This window comes from Rhea pennata, chromosome 17, assembly GCF_028389875.1.
Source record: "Rhea pennata isolate bPtePen1 chromosome 17, bPtePen1.pri, whole genome shotgun sequence".
In the NCBI taxonomy this organism is placed as follows: Eukaryota; Metazoa; Chordata; class Aves; order Rheiformes; family Rheidae; genus Rhea; species Rhea pennata.
Genome location: NC_084679.1, coordinates 5,753,756 through 5,775,952, shown reverse-complemented (window position 1 = coordinate 5,775,952; position 22,197 = coordinate 5,753,756). Strand labels below are relative to the sequence as shown.

At 40.4% G+C, this 22,197-nt stretch overlaps 2 protein-coding genes across 2 annotated transcripts in view; one reads left to right on the top strand and one right to left on the bottom strand.

Annotated features, from left to right (window-relative positions):
* Positions 1 to 12,487, bottom strand: part of GLT1D1 (glycosyltransferase 1 domain containing 1) — a gene marked incomplete at its 5' end in the record, with an annotated part of 63,525 nt that extends 51,038 nt beyond the window's left edge. Inside the window, 2 exons of the mRNA XM_062590356.1 lie at positions 1,817 to 1,965; positions 12,465 to 12,487. Of these exons, the coding sequence (XP_062446340.1) occupies positions 1,817 to 1,965; positions 12,465 to 12,487 (172 nt within the window). The remainder of the gene's footprint in view (positions 1 to 1,816; positions 1,966 to 12,464) is intronic.
* A 290-nt stretch (positions 12,488 to 12,777) lies between these two features.
* The window catches only part of SLC15A4 (solute carrier family 15 member 4), a 30,056-nt gene continuing 20,636 nt past the window's right edge, over positions 12,778 to 22,197 (top strand). Inside the window, exons 1-2 of the mRNA XM_062589983.1 lie at positions 12,778 to 13,424; positions 21,542 to 21,837. Of these exons, the coding sequence (XP_062445967.1) occupies positions 12,828 to 13,424; positions 21,542 to 21,837 (893 nt within the window). The 5' untranslated portion in view covers positions 12,778 to 12,827. The remainder of the gene's footprint in view (positions 13,425 to 21,541; positions 21,838 to 22,197) is intronic.

Here is a 22,197-nt window from a genome sequence, read left to right as displayed (position 1 = left end):
TTGGGGGTTTTAGCAGTTTCACATTTTCTAGTATTGCTAGTTTGGTAAATGAAGAAACAAAGAATGAAAGAACTATTTCCATTCTGACTACTTAAGGCTTTCCTTTGCAGTTTTAGATGGCTATGATACTCTAATGTTTGTAAAGAGAATTACAGTTTGTGAAGAGAATTGCACTATCAAAGCACCACAGTACTGATCCTACAACAGGCTGACTTTCTGTGATATGTGAATACATGTCTTTCTAATAAATACAGAAGTAAATTATGTCATCTATTACATGTGCTGATTATACATCCTCAATCATGTAGACACAGATTCAAGTGTCATCACAGAATGGTAAGGTTGGAAGGGACCTCTGGAGATCATCCAGTCCAACCCTCAGCATAGCCCATACGGGGACTGAACCCACAACCTTGGCATTAGCAGCACCATGCTCTAACCAACTGAGCTAACCCTGTCAGGCCCAAGAAGTTTACTTAGAGCACTATGACTGTAATGACAAATTGTCTTCAAATTATTTCTTACTATTGGACATGCAAGAAATAAATGTTAAAAGAAACAAAAGTGCCTTTTCAATCACTTTTTCTCTCCAAGATGACTGCAATAGCTTTTAGACTTGTCACTAGGATCATTCCAACAATCATATTACTGTCTTGCTTTTTCACAGATTTCCTTTCTATTTTTCTTCCAGTTATTGCAAATGCTCTTAGGAACAGTATGACTGATTCATTTAAATTCTGTAAATCATTCAAATGTCAATGCTTGGAGGTCATCTGGGAGTTTGAAAAGCTTATAGCAATAGAGTTCAGATAACTCTATTGCAGTCTTGACTTGCATAAAATTTTACAGTAGACTTTGGGAAATCCAGCCTTATTTTTTGTTCCTTAGCAAACAGGGAATAGTTTTAACATCTTTCACAAACTTCTTCCAAATCAAGGATCTAGGATTTCTCACAAAAACAAATATCTCAGTATTCCAACAAGCAAAGTCTAAATACATGTGTTAGCAGATTTAGGGAAAAAAAAGTACAAAAGCATTCTAGCAATAATATGTCAGGCTTTCTGGAAACCTACTAGTACATACTGCTGGGGGACTTTTGAAGGCTGAAAACTAGCACAATACAACTTATTCTGAGATCTGACAGAAGTATCAAATTATGCACCCTTGCCCAAGTGTGCACAGATTTGGACAACACAAGTGTGATCTAAAAAACAGGTACACACTTGCAATTTCAGTGGGTGACAGTGCCTAAATTTTGGAAGCTAGTGCTTCTAGTGTGTCATTAATGGCAGGCTAAAGTTTTGTTCTGCATGGCCAGTTACAATAGAAAATTTTATTATTTGTCTGATAACAACCTGTCTCCTACAGTGTAGCTGGCATGAATGACAATTCTAAGTTATTTCATGTCCAGAAAACCTAGTTCATCTTTGAACAGAAAAATCAAATTAGCCCTTCTGCTTTTTTCTACTTGACCTCAGTTATACTTAGCCAAGCAACTGTCCTTTGAAAAGAATAGATTTGCTGGAAGTATCTTAATGTTAATATAATGTTCTTATCTTAATGTAGTTAAAGTACGTAATTATGAAATGCATTATGTGCTTTAAAAGTACATGTATTTAGTTCTCTCTTCTCTGGATCAGATCTCCCACAGATAAAGATTTTCTGTTTAATAACATTTGTTGAAGTGGATAAACGCAATAACTAGATTAATGAGTTTTTGCATTTATTGCCATTAATAACTGTTTGCATTCATTCTCTTCTCTCTCAGTACCTTTTTTTAAGAGATATCTTTACTGCAAAACTGAAAAAGGATTACCTTGCAGAAGTTTGCCTCCTTTATAAAGATGAATGGCCAGGGCTGCATCAAAATTCTTTGTAGAGATCAGATTTGCTATTTCAGTTGGACTTTCACAGCCAGAAACATCTTTAAGAATGCAGATGTGACCTGCAGCATGTAGATGATTCCTTCATTACCAGAACAGACAGAAGAGGGGAAAAAAAAAAGTAACATTAATGTTGCAAGCTTTCCAGTATATTAAATAAGCTTAAATAAAATACGTTTTTCCTTAGTAATTTTTGCTTCTACCTTTATCTTCATGCTTATTTTGTTCAAGATGCTCTAGAGCTATTAAAAATGTTTTCCTATGAAATATATGTATTTTATCATCTTTAACATTGTGCTGGCTGCCAAGCAGTATCATCTGCATTCACACTAAGGTCCAAGGATGCAAAGTGCCAACACTGCCTTTGGAAATCAGTGGAAGCGAAGTATGATCAGCATCAAGTTTCTATTCAATAAACTGAAAAGATTCCTTTTCGAATTGTGTCAGACCTTGGTGTGAGAAAGTCTCTTAGTCTGGGGAAAGGCTACCAAATGAAAGAAAACAAACACCTCCAGCTAAATAATGCCATTAAATACACACAACATGCAAAAAAAATCTTGTTTTTCCAGGGGCAAAGAAATAAGTACATAAAGAAAATTGGAAAGTTGCAATTGTATTCCCTTTCTGTTTGATTGCAGGCTTTAGCTGATCCATCTGCAAAACAGGCACAACATGAGAAAAAATTGCACAAAAGAAACTACACAAATACTTCAGCCTTTCTTCCTCTTTAATCTCAATTGCTAAGAAAAAGTTCTAGTGACAACTTAGCCATTCATCTTTTCATATAGCTGTTCTTCAAATTAAAATATTGATTCAAAGACTGTGGAAGTCAAGAGACTGACTGATCACAGAGAGCTTTTCTTTAGGCATTTCAGTGAGCTTTGTTATAGTCATTTCTTTTAGACACTAGGCTTGTAATTCCTCCCACTGAAACTAGAATCAGCTATCAATGTTTCCAATGACATCAGCCAAAGAAACACATCAGAGTAAATCCATGTGTTGACAGAAACTAGCATACTGTATCTGCTAATATGCAGATAAAATTGTTTCAAATATTAAGTGTTTATGTTTCCAATATCATAAAAAGACAACATGAATATTTCCTGTTTATTACATATTTTTCCAGATGATTTATTTCTCATAGCGTATTAATTGTGTGGCATTATAACTCTGCTAACTCAATAGCTTCTTGGATATTGTAGGCTGTTCCTCTCTTGATCATTTCATATCCTCCCCAAAAAAAAGTAATTTTCTGTCCTGCAGAAGTTAGTCATCACTGCAGAAATTGCTGCTAAAAATGTTGCAAAATGCCTTCAGAGCTTGGAAAAAATGTATTAGCACTATATCAGACAGAGCTTCATTTGCACCACATATGGTCCTGTATTTCTTCCTTTTCTAAAAGAAACTCATTTTACTTCTGATTTCACCATTTGAAACAAGACCAGTAAATTATAACAAATATTAATCAACAATAAAAGACAGCCAGATCGCAAGCTCCTTATTTACACTATTGAGCAATTATTCACATTAATTGTCCCAAGAACTTTTACCAAGTACCTGCTTGCCATTTGTAAGAGGTTCTCAATTTACCTCTAAATAACGATGTCCAAATCCCACAGCTCTGGAAACAAAATCTCTCAGGCAAACATTCAGGATGCTCATGCATGCATTCCGTAAGTTCACAGGTGCTCATTAAACAGTCTAGAAGATTTTTCCCCCATCAGTATTCCAATTACCATAAATCACTATCATGTACAAGCAATATTTTTGCATATTACAATTAATTTGCAAATAACTCTCTAAGGACATCAGAAATTGAGAAACCCAGCTAGTAGTTTTGATCTAAAGCTTTTTTCTATGTACTAGAAATAAGTATGTTTCCCTGCCTCCACAATTTTCTCAGCTTGAAATCTCACAGCCGAAAGACGGTATTTTCCGGAGTAGATAGACAGGGACTCCCTCAAGTGTCCCAAGACTCCAAAATGTTCAGGAGATCCCCCAGTGAGGTGAAAATCTTGATTGTGAATCCTCTCCATTATGCCATGATTTTTTTTCTGCAAATGACTACTCAGGATTGTTTAAAAAAATTGCAGACAATTTAAGAAGAAAAATCTATCACATTATTTTGAGTTCTCAGATATGAAGAGATCTTAATCCCACAAATACATCACTGAATTCAATATGATTACTCATATGCTTCAGATTATGCATATACAGAAACGTACCAGTGCAGAACTGGAGTTACTAAGTAGTATTTAAGCACTGAAACTTACAGTGATATTTTTATATTTTCTAAATGATTTTTCATCTTTTTAACTGAAGAAATGCAGAGTAGGTTTCACATTCAGTTACACACACAGGCTATCATCAAGAAATACGATAACAGGGTGCTACAAAACTGTTGCAAGAGGTTTTGTTTTGAAGGCTCATCTGTTGATGAAGTCACAGACATCCCTGAATCAAGCCAAGATGTAAGATAGAGCATATTACCCATATCTTTTCTCCTCCTGGGAACTGTGTAGTCATATTATTTTGCCATTTCATAAACAAATACTCAACAAATGAAAAATAAAAACAACCATGTCTCTGTTGTCTGGAATTCTGAGACAGCCCTGAAAATGCTAAATCTCAAGGCTAACTTTTCTCTGAATCACAACTTTGTACATGGTAGATAAATTGCCAGATATGCATCTTAATTACCAGTGTTTATTGCTTGGATCCTGAATTTGCCTCGCTTTGTCTCCTTCCCTTCTACCAAAAGTCCCACAGAAGCCAATGCCATTACTTGGGGAGTATAACATATCTAAGATGGAGAATATTTGTGAGATTCCAGATTTTGACTATTTTGCAAGAAAGTAATCACACTGTGGAAAGTTATTCAATAAGTTTAAAAGATCATTTCTCAGATCACATTTTAAGAGCCACTGCTCAAAATGTTACATTTATATCTATCTGAATAGTTGATAAAACATTTCCCAACTTCATTGATTTTAGTAGGAATTTTAGAAGGAAATTAATATCTTGATTATGTTTTTTACACTCTTTGGAAATCAACAGCCTAACAAATATTTAATATTAGTGATCTTCTCTGGATCTATATAATATGCACAGGAATATTGTTAAAGATATGTAATGTAAGGTACAACCCTTTTCTGATCTGTGTCCTCACTTTAATAAAGATTTATATAGGAAAACATTTTTTGATAACACAGCTATGAAATATCAGGAGGTGTTCTACAATGTTTCATTTTTTATTTCCTACCATTATTGAGCACTACTACTCATTCATCCTGGCTAGCAGTCTTCCTTCTTCCAGCCTGAACCCTCAGTTCACACATCTCCATATACAGAAACTGTATTTCACGGTTCCAAAGACAGCATGGTTGAAGCTAAGATGTAAGCGAGTTAAAAGTATCCTTACTTCTAAGATGTATAGTGTGCAAAAAATGTTTTATTTTCTGTCTTCCTCTCAAAAACATTTTTGTTCTAATTTTCTACAGGATATTTTAATGGAGTTACTTACAGAGAAAGAATGTTTGATAAGTTCCTGGTAGGTAGATCAATAGACACTTTTTGAATAGCATAAAATAGGCTTCATCTAAAAATATTACTTATCTCTTTCCCCAGGCCATCTGTTCTGTAAAGCAGCTATGCATAAACTATTGTTAAATCTATACAGCACAATCCAAAGCTTATTAAGTTAGTAGAATAACTTCCACTCACTTTTTTGAGACTTAACCACAGCTGAATACTCACAATTCCCACAGAAGTTGATGGAATTGCAAGAGTTGAAATCATAGTTTCCACAGAAGCCCAGCTCAATCTTCCTTTCTCATTGCAAATTGCCTTAATTTTTCATGCTTGTTAAAGCAAAGTATTTTTCTCTTTTATTTCTCTCTGCCTCAAACGTCTCCTTTAAAGGACACAGACAATTTGTTTTGTCCTGAAAGAAGTAGGGATAAAATCTACTGTGAATAAGAGCAGAAATAAAAAATTGTGGGCATGACAGACATTCCTTCCATCTCTACATTCTGAAATCAGCAATGGCCCTTTTGGAAATGGAAAGTAATTCTGCAAAGTGCAGTTCTGCCTTATAAATAGATCCAGCTGCGCAAAACATTTGAAATGCAGGATGTACCATGTGCAGGCAATGTGACTGAGTGAATACCAGTTCCAAAGGGGGAGGATGAGTGCCTGCCCTTTGCAGCTGTCCTGCCTTAGGAACAGACACATGAACAACAGCAATAATTTACCAGCACCTGTGCAAGCTTAGGTAAGTAGGTAAAAGACCTCTCATTACCCGGCACAAACGAAAGAAAACCTAGAGAACCTTTTGCTGTGCAAGTACTCTCCAGTGTGATTTTAGTGATCCTAGGTTGGGTAAGACTAAAGAGAAGAGTTGGGGCTCAGAATTACTCCAATAAATGTCCACATTGAAAAATAATTGTAAAAAGGAACGATAAGTTACAATTTACTGAATTTGGGGATTTAATTCTTTTGCAGTTGATTACCTGGCAGTTTACAAAATTGCTATTTAAAACATCCTATTTCAAATAGGAACTGAAACAATCCCTCTCCAAAAGATATTCACATATTTACAAAATACTCCACCTAAATCTTGTAAATAATCAAGTAATTCTATTTCTGTTCCTTCTTACTGCTAAGTAAGAAAAGACGAAACATCTGTGTAAGATTGCTTTAGTAATAGTAGTCACTGACTAGTCTTTTAGTCAAGCAGATGGACTTGATTGCTAGCAAATACTCCTTATTCTGACCAGACTTTCCTTCCCCTCTAAATGAGCTCCTTTACTACTATAAACTACTCATGGAGATAAGATAGCAACTGCACGTGATACGTTACAAGTTACCAATTCTCAAACACTATTAGAATCCTTTATTCACCTTTATTGTGAACATTAATTAATTGATCTTTCATTCATTCCTTTCTTTCAGTTTGAGGGTTTATGTACTTGAGAAAGTACCATCCATTTTATTTAAAGCATGTCTGTAGAGCAATAGGATGCTAAAGTATGTTGGTGTACTCTGCACAGGTCACTGCAGATGTGTTCACATAAAGCAATCATTTGCGGCTAATAAGGTAGTATGTTAAACCATCTGTCAACTGAGCTGCTGTATCTCACCCGGTGTGTGCCCTCTTTTGTACTAAACACATTAACGTAGGCCGCCGTGCACACGAATCACAGCTGGAGCAGGCTAACCACAACTGCTAGAGACTGTGACTCTGGTAAAGGTATCTAGCTAAACCACCGTGTCTTGATCTTCACAAAATCATAATCCATCTCTGTTTAATTAAAGTCAATGTAAATTACACATAAAAGAATACACGGATACTTGTTTGACCGGTTTATTCAGAATTAGCTTAACTTGTGTGAAAGCTACAGATTCAAATGATACAAAGCCAGCTCTCCATCAGGTTCTCTCTGACCTGCTCCACAGTCCCAGCTTCTGTCTGACTGTTCTCAAAGTCAAAGTGAATACCTGATTTGCTCAAAAGGTAGAAGAAATAATTTTATGGAGGAAAAAGGAGCATAGACATCCCCAAGACGTCTTGTTTTATCCAGTGACAGCAGAAGATAAAAGGTGACAGGAAATGAATGCCACACAAACCACCACCCACTAATTCTGCACTGATGTGTATAGGTAAAAGTGTATATTGAAAACATAAGCACATATTTGTTTTACGCCAACATTTTACTAATAATTGTTCTAACAAAAATACAGAAAATTTCAGCCTTCTCTGCTCTTTTGCTTGCATGACTGAAACAAGATAGCAAGCGTGTTCCACCACTATCTTTTCTGACAAAGTAGCTCTAGACAAATCTAAGACTAAACACAGTATGACCTGACAAGCATGAAACCTTAAACAGTGTCAACAGATTATTTCTATGTTTAACACTGAGGTGTGATAATACCCAGACCAGGGTCAGGGAAAGCTTGTAATAGCAGCGTGCTAAAATACATGCTAGCAAGAAGAACACTAAGCTACGGATGACTCTTTGCCATGCCAGAAGCAACCAAGTCCTTACTTCAGACCTCAAGAGGACAAAGCCTTGAGAAATTGTTGAAATTGTTTTACTTTTCATGGTGACTCTTTTTTTCTCCCCTGAATAAGCCTCAGGTGCAGAGCAAAGTCCCCAGAAACGCGCTGTCATGTCCTCTTTCCGCGTTTCACAGAATAAAAAAGGTAAATAGTGGCAAGAGCAGCGCATATTTATACAGCGCTGCTTGTCCAAATAATTTCCACGCCGGGCAGAGGCACGGCTTGGACAGCTCCCGCCCCCCGCGGCCACCGCAGCCCCGGCGGGAGCGCCCGCCGCTGCGGCACGGCTCCCGCACGGACCCGCACGCCGGAGCGCGCTGAGGCTCAGGCTCCTCGGGCGGCGCTGCCGCCTCCCGCGGGGCCCGGCCGCGGGCGGCCCGGCGGGGCGGAGCGGCCGCCTCCCGCGGGGGGCCCCGCTCAGCGCCGGCGCTGCGGGCGGAGGCCGGCGGAGCCGCCTGCGTGCGCCGCGCCGCAGCCCCGAATGGCGGCGGCGGCCGCAGCGCCCCTCGCCCGCCGCGGGGAGCGGAGCGGACGGGACGGCACTTACTGTATCCTGGCGGCGGTGGTGGCGTTGCCGGTCTGCGCCCGCAGGCACGCCAGCAGCAGCAGCCTCATGGCGGCCCCGCGCACCTCCCGGAAACGGCGCCGCGGAGCGGCTCCGCCACCTGCCCCGCCGCCGCCGCCCGGGGCCGCCCGGGAGCGCCGCGCCCGCCGCCTCTGCCCCCGCGCCGGGGCAGAGCGGGAGCGCGGCCTTGGCATCGCCTCCCGGCCTGCTGCGGCCGGCAGCTCCCCCCTCTCTCACTGCGGCGGGTTTGGGCCCTCTCCCCAACCGTGTTTTCCCTGGACGGTGACCAGGTCGGTTCGCTCAGATCGCAGCCTCCAAGAAGGCTTAAGAAATGTGTTGCGCGCGCAAGCGGCCTCCAGGGAAGAACTGCAGGGGAAGGCTGCTGTCTGCAGGAGTCTCAGCTCCGCCACGTCGCCAGGTGCCCTCCAGGCCCAGGTGGTTAGCTTTCAGTGCAGGAGCGGTGAAGCAGCTCATCATGGATCAGCTGCCAACAACCAAAAATGCCAGAGGAATATACTAGTCCAAAGGACAAGGCAACGGCACAGTCGGAGACCAGCCTGAACACCAGGAAGGACAAACGACAAAGCAGAGCCTAAGATGCACAAGACAAGGGAAAGGGCAAAGACAGAGCCTGAACTTGGGACCAAGACGACAGGATCCCCGGATAAACCCCAATAATAAGCAGAAACTCAGTAAGGAGCTAAGAACAGCTGGGTGGGGCACCAGGCAGTAAAACTGGGAGGCCAGTCTTAGCCTCTTGGGAGATTGATAGGGGCCAGGTGGCTGACTGCAGATATCCACAGCCTTCAACTTGATTCAGCATTTTGTAAAAACATTGAGAAAGAGTTGAGGCATTGGTGACAGTGAGATAGGCCCCTGAAAGGAAGGCCGGATCTGACAGAAAGCTCACCTTTTTGCTAGGATACTTTAAACCTAGCCCAATTTTCTGATGCAATCCACAGACACTTACATTGACCATCTTGCACAGCCTTAGAGCAGCAAACTGCAATGCCAGTTAATATTGACTTACTCTTCAAGTTTCAATACCAGGTAGAGGGAGAAAAATTCTCCAGTCACAGAAAAAGGCTCTTCTGCTTAGCAATTCTAAAAACAATAGTTCATCAAATAACTTGTATGGATCTCTGGGGATGGCAGATATTCACAAATTGGGGGGTTAGAAGCAACAAACTATACATTGGAGTGCATTCAGGTAAATTACAACCATTTTGTTAGCATTTTTGTGTTTTGGGCTTCATGCTATAGAGCTACGCTCAACTGCCTGAGATTTGCAAAATCTCAGCAATAACACTTACAAATTATTCAGCACAACACATTGCTCACACCATTTTAATGTCCATCCAGGCTAAAAACGCTGGCTTCAACTTAGATGTTAACAGTAATAAATCTTGCATAAATGCTGAAAAATAGCATAACTGCTAATTCAAGGGTAGGCAGAATCACGCTATTTTCATCATCATTTTAGAAGGCATTTCTGAGACTTGGCACAAAATCCCAATTCCACTGAAATTTAGACGGATTTCTGTCAACATAGCCAGAATTTTAGCTTTGAAGTTTGTTTTAAGTGGCCTGTACCACACATAACTGGACTTTTGAGAGTCCTGATCACCTTCAAACCTAGCAAGAGCCATCTGTTTCAAAAAGGAAGGGAACACAGCTGCCACAATGTCAGTCTAACAGACACATAATGTTTCACACTTACTGCATGAAGCTTATACAGCTGCCTGTCTTTTAGACAAAGCAGGGGCATTTTCCAGTTGCATAGCCTAAAGCAGGATATGTAGCAATGCCCAGAAAGTCAGGGTTTTGGTTAAAATGAAGATGTGTTTATTATCTGCATGGTATCTATTTAATTAAAAATTACTAGGCCATTCTAACTTTTTACCACTGTTAGCTCAAAACACAGGCAAAAGCTATACAAGAGATTTAGTGTTTAATTTAAAAACATTTCTTACAGGTAAGAAAATATTTATCATAAAAATGTTAACACCAAAGTAGACGTGGTCTGTGCCACTAAAGACCTGAGACAAATGAGGAAGGCCTTAACATTATGGTAGTATTTATTATAACAATAATACTGGGGTTTTTTTTATGATCTATATACAGCTTGACTGACGGAATTAACAATCTAAGAATCTTTGCAGCATTAAATATTGCTGTGTCTTTGAAAACAAATACATACATTAAATTCATTACTAGATAGACATGGGTGCACTCCTTGTATTCAAAGAAAGGGTTATGACTTTCTTTGTGGATTCCTAACTAAGAAAAGGAGGGGGGGGGGAAATTCTTCCTCTCTTAATTCATATTTTAAAGTCTCCCTACTTTGATCAGTTGTCACTCAAATCCTTCATAAAATGTTGTCTTTCCATGGGAAAAAAACATTATTCCTATGCATCACCAAATGGCATTAGTGATGGTGAATATACCAATGGTGGTATATTCATCATGGATATATCTTAATGTAGGATTTTTAAATATACTGTAACTATTTTTGTTTGGAGAAAAGTTAAAAATTACCTTCCTGAAGCTACCAAAGACAGAAAGTTCAGGTGGATATGACAGCTTTCAAATTTCATTGAGACTACTTAGTAGCTGAATAAGTAAATAACATTTTTATAATGTGCATCTCAAATACTAGTCAGCGTTGCTAGGTATTTTTAAACATTTGTTTGGTCAGCCAATACAAAATGTCACCACACCTGCTGAGATAAATTATGAAGGGCCTACTGTAATATCTTTATGTTAAAACATAAAATAATGCAAATTGAGGTTATTTACTTGGCATTCTCTGGGGAATACTACTAAACCATTTAGAAAAATATAACCACACAAGTAGCAACTGGAGGGATTGGTATGAAAAACTGTACTAAGGTAGACAAAGCTGAAATGTAGTTTTTTAAATTATGAAATCAGTTACAATGTTTTTTTTAAAAAAGGGAGATCTCTCTACAGCTAGTTGTATTTTTGTCATTGCCCTTTGTCATGAAATGTAAAAAGTGAGCAAATACATTTAATGCGTCACTTCCATGGCATATGTTATTTACAAAGGCCTATCATTAAATGAGTATGTTTCTTCTTATAAGCATGTGCTGCTCAGTTAACAAGGCTGTTATATAGTGTCTTATAAAAATTTAAGTCATACCTAGATGTTGAGTGTAACTAGATGATGTCAATCAGTCTACCTTTTTATTGGAAACATGCAGAGAGTGTTTTTCCACTTTGTTGAAGCCAAAACTATGACTTTAGGATCATTAATGACTTAAGCTCACCATTGAGGACAAATGAATATGAATACTTTCATGACCTTTAACTCAACACAGGCAATGGTTGTACAGAATATCAAGGGCCCCAGTCTTAGGGCCACTAAGGGATGTTCTCTTTTTACCACCTGGTTTCTTCCCTTCAAAACTAAGGCTTTAATTTCTTCACACATCCCTGTGACATATTATTACTCCAAGCTCCCCTCAGAGAGGCGTACCTTCAGACAGCAGATCTAAACCACGTTTCCAGGGGTTGCTCCTTCACGGCCTAACACGCTGCGGATGCCGATGGCGCGCCACATCACCACACACCAACGTGAACAACAGCACACAACATTCAATTACATTTTTCTACAGGATGGTGAATTTACCGTGACAATTCTATTTATCTTTCCAAGTGTTTTTGCTCTGCCAGCTGGGAAGTAAAGTAAGAAAACAAATTACATTTTGATTTTGTTGTTATTGCAGGAAAAAATGAGAGAACAGTGGCTCGAACACGAAGGTGTGCAAGCTAAGTGTCACTCATACAGACACATAGTCTCGCTGATGCCTGAAACTTTATTCCCGGCCGAACCAGAGCAGGAAATAAGCGTTAAACCGACCTTCCCTGCCGCGACCCCGCTCCTCGCCCTCTTTACCCCGCTTGAGGCCCTCGGGGAATCGCAAGGTGCGACCTGCGGGGAGGAAGCGGCCGCCTCCCTTCCGCGGGAAAGCTCCGGGGTTCCCGTTCCCGGCCCCGGCCCCGGCCCCGGCCCCGGCCCCGCGCCGAGCAGCAGCCCGCCGGCGCCCGCTCCTCACGGAGCGCCCCTCCCCCACTGCCGCTACTTCCGGCCCGCTGCCGCCGCTCCGGCCACGTGACCGCGCCGCCGGGGGAGCGACAGCGCCCTCAGCCAATGGCGCGGCGCCGCCCGGCCTCGCCCCGCCCCGCCGCGCCGGGCGGTCGCGGCGAAGTTTCCCCGGGGGAGCGGGGCGCGGCCGGGGGGAGCGCGGCGGCGGCGGCTCGGCCGGGCCGGTCCGGGCAGGGAAGGGGCCCCGTCATGGAGGAGGCCGAGCCGGGCGAGCGCACCCCCTTACTGGGCAGCGGCAGCAGCGGCAGCAGCAGCAGCGGCGGCGGCGGCGGGCGGGCGGCGGGCAGCGCCTTCGAGGGGCGGCGGCTGGCCTGCGCCGCCGTGCTGCTGGCCGAGCTGCTGGAGCGAGTGGCCTTCTACGGCATCACCTCCAACCTGGTGCTGTTCCTCAATGGGCCTCCCTACGGCTGGGAGGGGGCGCAGGCCAGCCAGGCCCTGCTGCTCTTCATGGGCATCACCTACCTGGTGTCGCCCTTCGGCGGCTGGCTGGCCGACGCTCTGCTGGGCAAGTTCGGCACCATCCTGCTCAGCATGGCGCTCTACCTGCTGGGCATGCTGGCCTTCCCCGTCATCGCCGCGCCGCACACCCGCCAGGGCCTCTGCGGGGACATCCCGCTGTCGCCCGTGGAGAACTGCTCCTCTCCGGCGGCCAACGCCACCCCGGCGCCCTGCTCCCAGGCGGGAGCCACCCGCTACTGCGCCGCCGCCACCTTCGTGGGACTGGTCCTCGTGGGGCTGGGCGTCGGGTCGGTCAAGGCCAACATCACCCCTTTCGGGGCGGACCAGGTCAAGTATCGTTGCCGTCGTGGTCTGCGGGGGTAGATCTGGGCCGGGCGACGAGTGTCGTCCACGCCGGGTTGCCTGGGTGGGGCGGGCAGCGCGCTGACAGCTCTGCGGGCCGCGGGGGGCTCGGAGGGCGCCGGCCTGGTCCCCTGTGTAGCACAGGCCGGCGAGCTGTGCTCTGCTAGCTGTAACCTCGGCATCCGGGTGAACTCCGATCCCTCGCGACCCCTGGTCTCCTTGCACCTCTGCCTTAGGCGCGGCGCCTGATTTGGCGGAGGCTGTCACAGTCTTGAGGAGCGGGGCTGAATGCTTCATAGCTGCTGGGTGGATTGTTAAATATCCCCTGTTGCAGAGCTCGCACTCAGTTAATTGGATCTCAGAGCTGATCAGGTGAAATATCTGATACCTGCTTTAGTTTTGACAGGGACAGAATGGGCCTTCTAGGGCCGTGGTCAGAAGTTTTTACCATCCTTCTGTGATAAATATAGGATAAATAAACACTATTCTAGCCTCAAGGTAGCCTCTGTATACTGGGCTGCACCTTTGAGAGATGTTTTTGTGTGGGCTAATGTTGCTCCAGATGATGGGTAGGAAGGTGCTCTCAACATAGTAGATGTATGCTGGGCTGCACCCCTGAGTGATGTTTTTGTGTGGGTAAATGTTGCTGCAGATGACGGGTAGGAAGGTGCTCTCAGTATGGTAGATATTTCCCTGCGCTCATAAGGACATGTCCTGTCAAATGACCTTATTTGGATCCAGTTCAGTGAGATCGCTCATTGGACCATCGCTGCGGAACCAGGTGATTTCATAGAAACTATTTGACACACAGCTCACAATTAAGTGTCACCTGGTGTGTGCTACTGCATATGGTTTTTACAATCTTAAGCTAAGTAATACAGCACGCTGACTGTAGGTGTTGAATTGGAGTAAAATTTCTGCTTTACAGATTGACAATTTCAGATGCTTAGATACTGAGAAGCTTTCCTAACTGAACAGTTCTTGGTGACAAAGCAGGGAAAATATCTCTAATCCAGTTACATGTCTATTTACTGGCCCATTGAGTTCTGGTTAGTGCAACTATTAGAAATGCCATGAAATTCTTTGTGAGAGGTAGGATCTACCACAACGTCCTTGCCAAATGGACCTCTATTCTCTGTTGTGCAGTTTACATTTGTCATTCTTTGGCATTTCACGTATTATAAATTCTGGAGTTCTGGGTGAAAGGTAGTATATAAATGTAAAACATGATTATAGCCTAGGATTGTGTATTGGTTCTGTTTAAGCCAGCGTAAGCCCATCAAGTGAAATAGCTTTAATATAACTTTATCTTGTAAGGTGTTTTTCAAAACAGACTGCTTATCTTCAAAACACTTTATGAACATTAAATATAAGAGATAAGTAATGGCAGAAGGAGAGTAAAAGAAGAACCATTGCCAATGGAAATGTAGCTGTTGTAGCTACTTTTTCTTTCTTTCTTTCTTTCTTTTTTTTATTTTTTTTTTAAGGCTTTTCCCCCTGGATTTCATTGAAAGCAGTTTTTGGCTAGTGTTGTAGATAATTCACATTGATTTATGTAGGGTGAAGCAGAATAAATTTTCTTTCTGGTTCTTAATAATCAGTATTGCTCTGCTGAGGACTGGATTTTTCCCCTTTTCTGTTTTGCTGGCTTATCTATTGTTAAATACATTACAGCGTACCATTTACCTTGTTGCGTACTTTTGGGCTCTCTTGGGTGGCTTCTCCCTGCATAGGAATGTAGCACAGTGCTGGGTAGGTGGATATATATTGCTGAGAATGAAGTCTGTGTTCCAGAATTGCATTCTTGAGAGGCCAGCATTCAATGCAAACGTGCTTTGGTTGGATCTGTGCTGATAAGCTTTGTCCTCTTTCCCTTAAATACCAAACAGAGGGAAATACTATGAATTGTGTATCATGCGCTTTAGCTGACATAAGCCAGTTTTCAGATGTTGTTAATTGCATTTTATTGCAAGTCTCTTTAAGAAATACCATCTAATCTTTTCGGTTTTAACCGATAATCTATAACTTGGGCAGAGAACCTAAATTTAATGAAGATTTTTGTACTTAGAAGAAAAGAATCGCTGTAAGTTTGGAGAACCGGAAACTGACTTCTAGTATTTTTTCTGTAGTTAAAAAGATGTAATTTCTTAATTTCTGTTAAACAGATGCATTTAGAAATATTATTACAAGTGACTGAGTATTGAATAACTTTTGACAGTCAGTTCAGCAAAAACTAGCTGTTGCGAACTAGTTATAAACTAGCTTTACTTAATTATGTTCATAAGTAAGAGTGTTTTTTCTAAAAGCTGCAAATTGATCCAACATGCTGATCTAAATCTGAACCTCATGGTTCTCAGAATAGTGTTTATAAGCATGTGATATATATAAAACCTGGCACTTTCCAGTTCCCCTTTCAAGTGCAAGCCTTTGCAGTCATTTCCTGTTCTCCTATGCAGCAGTTTGTGACTTTCTACAGTTGGGACACAATATGACTATATCCCTTTATTATGAAAGCTGGTTTAGCTTCAACCTTATAGCCAAGATTAGAATCAGTAGCGGTAGATTACTGATCTAGTATCAGCTATAACCATTGCTCTAATTATACACAAATCTGTTTGGGTTTATATATAGTGAATATATATTGCTAGTCTTAACCGCAGTATTTCTCCTTTTTAAAATGCTATTGTAGTCATTAAATCTATCAGTCTGCAACTGCAAAAACTCTTCTAGCTCTGTTAAAGCTGTTGATTTTACAGTAGTTTTACCGGAGCAGGACACTTGCACACATTTCTGGTATAAAGATGGCTTTAAAGTGTTCTTCAGCCTTTTTTTGATTCATAAAACTGAAGTTTCCCAGTATCTGGGGAAGAATGGGGGCGGGGGTAAGGGGAGGGTTGTAAAAAGAAAATAAGCCTACTGACTGCAGCTTTGCTTACTGTTGTTGATGTTGTTGTTGAACTTTCTAAGAAGGAGACCGTGGACCTCCAAGAGTTTCCATATCACAGTCTGAAAACTGAAGTCGGGGCATTCACATGTGCAGTACTAACCTGTTTTTGTTTTTACAAATATGAGAGTAGTGAGAGGAAACAAACTGCAAATGTGAATTGGCCAATTTTTAGTATAACAATTTGAAATTATGTAGCTACTTAGTAGTATAGTGTAAATCTGTTACTGAGCTCTCTCCAGGTCGACTTTCAAAGAATAAATGGTGCCTGTAGTGATGGAACAGATCTGAACTCTGAATTCGAAAACTGCTGCTGAAAATTGTTCTTATTCCTCCTTCTTTTGTAGACTTAAGGAAAAGGGCAAGCTTCCTGGCCTTTATCCTTGGTGTCTTGTGTGGTTAGTTGCATAGTTGATTGGGATAAATTTGGGGCTGTTTTTTCCATTTGTCACTTGTGACTGTCAGTCAATTGCAGGAACAAATGAAAACTGGTCACGTCAATAACTTTTTAAAAACCTTCCTTTTCCTTTTGTGTGAATTAAAACAGGAGATCAAATATTTGGATCTGTCATGATGTGAAGAGGGAGAGAAGGAAGGTGATGACATACTGGGAACTTTGAAATGTTGTGGTTTAGGAAATACTTGAGATCATTAGAAGATGACGTCAGAAATCAGCTGTCACAATGCTGTGCTAGGCACTAGTTAAGAATTACTTGTTTTGTCAATGCAAAATTCAGATCCTTGAGAAACAATTTGTTTCTCATATAGCAGCGTTGCTTCTGATTAGTTTCCTGATCCATTCAGATAAATGTGAATATGGAAAAGTTTTCAAGTTTGTTTCACTCTAGAAATGGCAAAGATAAATGGTTATCCATGGGATTTCTTCTCTAAGACTAAATATAATAAATAAATGTAGAAAGCTAGGAAATTACATTGTGACAAAGCAAAGCATCTAAGCACATAATATGTTATGAAGAAGCAATGATGTTTGTATAGATTCCTGGCACTTTACATAAAAATCTGGAGAATCTTTCTAATAGAATCCTAATATTTAAGCTCTGTAATTTCATTTAGTGTCTAGCTGTTAAGACTTGGTCTTGGTATTTGGATCATCTCCTAGGAAAGATGATTCTGTTGAAAAATCTAGGGGAGCAGTAATTCAGCAAGTGATCTGTCTAGGTATTAGTTTTCGGGGCAGCTATGCTTTGGAGTTGCTGTTGATCAGATATTTTTCATCTGGTTTGGTAACTGAAGACCAAAGTTATTCTTTATTTTTCTTTGTTTTACTGCATTTAGAATTTTGTTATGGTTGTGGAAGGGTAAGATGTTAACCTCATATCCTAAATTGGTTGAGACTATTGTGTGGCAGTTACACAGGTGGTGTGTCCTCTGCTGAAAATGGTTGTAAAAACCTAATGAGTACACAGTTCCCATAATGTAGTTGTTCCTGGCATTCAGGATTCATTAGCATGAAAACTCTGGTGGTAACTGCATATCATCAGATCCTAATCAGTCTAGTATAACTGTTATGTATAAGAATGGTGAGTTTTGAGACTGCTTCCTTTATTGTTTTGAAATCCATTGCTCTGTATATTCCACTCATAAAACTGAAGGTTTGTTTTTTGTTGTTTCTTTTTAGTTTTGGATTGACTGTAGTCCTTACACGTACAGGATAGTAACTATATGATCAAGAAAAACACCCTTTTGTACTGCAGAAAAATCAGGGTTTAGGTTAGATTTAAAAAAAAAAAAAAAAAAAAAAAGTCATGTTAGCTGTCTTGAAAATAGGAAGGTTGTTTTATTTCCTCTTTAGAAGCCTGTCTGGGCACCTGTATGCTGGCAACAATGACATCTGGACCATGCAGCTGTGGCCACACCACTAAGAGTTCCTCATTTCCTTTTGTTCTGTTGTTTGGTGCTGCTGCTGTTGTTTGTTTTGTTTTGTTTTTTAACTGATTTGCCATATAATTTAAAGGAGGAAAATTTAGAGTAATTGAGATGCTGCTTGTTCAGGATGGTAGGTCATTCTGTATTTTTATTAAAGTAGAAGCACCACTGGACTGTTCCTTAGTAGGCTTAGTGTGAGTCCCATTTAGTGGGAAAAAAAGGTGTGAAAGGTTTGAAGAATGCATGGTGGTTGCCTGGAGATTCAGCACTGGATATTATGCAGTTGAAATTGAACTGAATAAGTGAAAGCTGCTGAACACTGGCATATTCTATGGAAATGTCTGAATCGGAATTCATTTGGAAAGCAGGAGTATGTTATTTAGAACAGTTAAATTATGTGTATTAGATATTTGCTTATGTTCATCTGAGTCAGGGCATCTTTGAAACAGTCGACTACAGTGCCCTTATTTAGTGATTGGAAGCGTTGCACTTCAGCTGTGGCATTTCACTGATGTTGGTCTGATGTAAGGAGTTTGACCAAACGATGCTAAATGTAGGAAGGTGACCTTTTTCATATCTGTTAGGCACTACTACTGGTATGTAGTTATTTTGTTGTAATGAGAACAAAATCTTTCAAGTGTACCAATTTTAACTTTCAGTGCAGGGATGTGGAACCTTTAGCCCGTAGGACAAATTCGATCCAGGATCCACACCATCTTGTACTATTTGTGCGCATTTGCTTTCCTACTGCAGCCACCAGTAGGTCATTGAGAATGTAATGAAGCCGGTGGAGCCAGTACTGCAAGGAGAGTGCTGCTGTGCTTGAACACTGGGGAAACTGAGCAGAGGGAGTGATAAATTTTTCTTTCTGCCTGAATGATTGAAAATAATGCAAGGATACAGAAGAAAGGGAGCATATTGTGAAAAAAATTTGTACCCAATTAAAAAAATAACATTCCAACATAGTTTTCGCCTTTTTGATCCCTTATTAAAATGTAGCATCTACAGTATTAGTAAGAGAAGAGATAGCTTTCTATGAAATAAATATTTGTTGTCTGTTCAATTAACACTTACGATGAGAGTAAACAAATTATTTTATGTTGTCACACAGCTCAAGTAATAGCCAGCAGAGGGAAACTTCAGGTAGTCCTCTGTAAATGTAATATAGTTAATATTTTAGACAACCAATCCAATGTTTGAAAGGAAGTACAAAGATTGCCTTTTAACTCTATTGCATTTTCTGGTTGTGGTTGTGGAGATGTGTTTGTAGCTCTTTCACTTTGACCAGGTATTCCATCAGCCAGTTCAGAGTGATTTTTTTATTAACAGTTGTTAATGTTGGTCAATAAAATGCCATACTGGAATTTCAGACATGGCTGTGATTTGATTTTTAGTGCATGTATAATGAAGCAGAAAATGGATTCTTTTCACTGTAAGTCTGTGGTGTTTTTGTCTCATGAACATTGTATTCCCTTTTGGTCACTCTATTTCAAAAAGCATACAGGAGAAGGGGAGGGAAGTTTCAGAAAAGGGCCACAGATGTGGTCAATGGTTTCCTTGCAAGGAATCACTAAGCAGTTCACAGCTTCCTAGCTTTGAAAAGACTAAGAGGAGGATACCACAGAGGTCTGTGGAAGTAAGGCGGGGGGGCAAGCCTGCTCTTAGAGGTTTTCTTTATCAAAGTTTGTTTTAATCTTCCTGCTTTTCTTCACATACAAGTGAGCTTGCTCATGTCTAAGACAGGATGCAAAGTTATCTGCTTGCAGTAAGGATGAGAGAAATGATTTCATGATGAGGAAATGGAAACTTAATAAAATAGTTTGCTAATTTTTCATAGAAGTTGGAGCATTCTGTTTATCATGCAGTTATTTGCTAATGCCCTGCTGCCCTTTGGGATTTATAAGGCTGATAGACTACTGAAAACATGCATGGTGACTATTAAGATTAGAAGGAGTACAAAGTTTAAAACTTGCAGGGGAGAATTCCCTGGATTTAGGCTTTGAGTTTGTATTTGACATGCTAACAGACAAACTTGAATGCCTAACAATGCTATTAACTATGCATACAAAGAGATGCTCTAATATTTCTTTTGTTAATCTTGGTTAAATAATACAGATGGGTTTGGGCATCAGCCGAGAAACCTGAAATCAGAACTGACAATGTTAAAAATGTATTTCCAGACATAGCTTGCTTTCTATATTACAAAGTAAACGTAAATCTTTTGAAGGTCAGGCAAATGAGGAAGGGAAATTTGTAACTAGAAATCAAAAAACAGCTTACTCAGCAAGACTGGCACATACCACTGATTCACTAGTCGCTGTTAATGGACTTTTGGTCATAAAACAGTGACAAACAGGGTGTTAGGGATTCTTCTGCAGACAAGTTGATCTTTATGTATTTCAAATTTCAGCTTGTATAATTCTTCTTACATTATATCCTATGAGTTATACACATATCTTATGAGTTATACTGAGTTTCTGTGACTTAATCACAAACCATAGCGTTACTTATAGTAGGCAACATCGAATGTGTAGCTTGTACAGGACAAATTCTATAAACCAGCGATGTCTTTAGTTTGACTGGAGAGACATTGAGATAGAATTCAAGCAGGAAAAAAAGGCATTATAAACAGTGCTGATTTGATAGAAAGGCTAATGTTTACTGGGGCCTTGTGGTATCTCAAGCAACCTGAATTTAATTTCTGATTTTTTAAAAAGGTCAGAATGGCAGGTCTTCAGTTTGTGTTCTAATGAGAGCAACTAGAACTGAAAATGTGTGCTTTAATCACCAAATAATCATCTGAGACTTTGAAAGTGGAATACAGTAACTGTTACACGTATTCAACTGGAAGCAACAGTTGTTGCAATACTAGTAATGCATTTTTTAAGATAATTTAACTTCTCTACTAAAAAAAAATGTTATTTCAACTTCTGTATGGATTTGTGGGGCAATAATTTGAGAGAACTTTCTCTAGAGAAATGACCAAATGAGATATAGTGCAGCAGAAATAATAACTGCGTTTCTGTGGTAGCTGTGTAGTTTAGTCTTGGATAACTTTTATATGCAAATACTGAACTTCTAGAAGGTCATTGATGTAATGGGGAAGCTCAGTACAGTGTCATTTCATCAAATACTGTGCTAAACCCCAAACACTTGAATCATTTTAGTATGACTGTAAATTAGACCTAAGCTCTTCAGTGCACTGTAGGTTGATTGAATTCTAATAAACATTTTGTTCAGAAATTGATGACTTGTTTTTAATCTTTTTCAGGTCAAAGATCGGGGTCCAGAAGCCACGAGAAGATTTTTTAATTGGTTTTATTGGAGCATTAACTTGGGAGCTATTCTCTCTCTGGGAGGCATTGCATACATTCAACAGAACGTGAGCTTTGTTATTGGATATAGCATCCCAACAGTTTGCATTGGGATTTCATTCATGGTTTTCTTATGTGGTCAGAGTTTCTTCATCACAAAACCACCTGATGGTAGTGCCTTCACAGACATGTTTAAAATTCTCGCATATTCTTGTTGCTCAAGAAAGAGACATGTGGAGCATTCAACTAATAGGTTTGTAAAGAGCTCTTTTGTATAGTCTGAATTCCAGTGAATCAGCCTAAGAATTGAAACTAGTTTATTCAAACTAGCTGGCAGTAAGTCATTCTAGAGAATATACTAGAATATGCAGTTTTGATTTGAGAACTGGAACTTCACAATTGGAGTCCTGGAGACATATTCTGGGAGTTCTGGGATGAAAAAGAGAAACATTGTGAGATCACTGGATCTCTGTGCTGCAAGATCAAGTGTACTGTTTTCATTTGAATGCCATGTCCTGCTAGTCCAGAATCACTGGAAGTAGAACATTTCCTAAGTATGCTGTTTTTAATCATTAGTCGACTTTCTTCTCTGCTTAGGTATGTTTATTTAAAA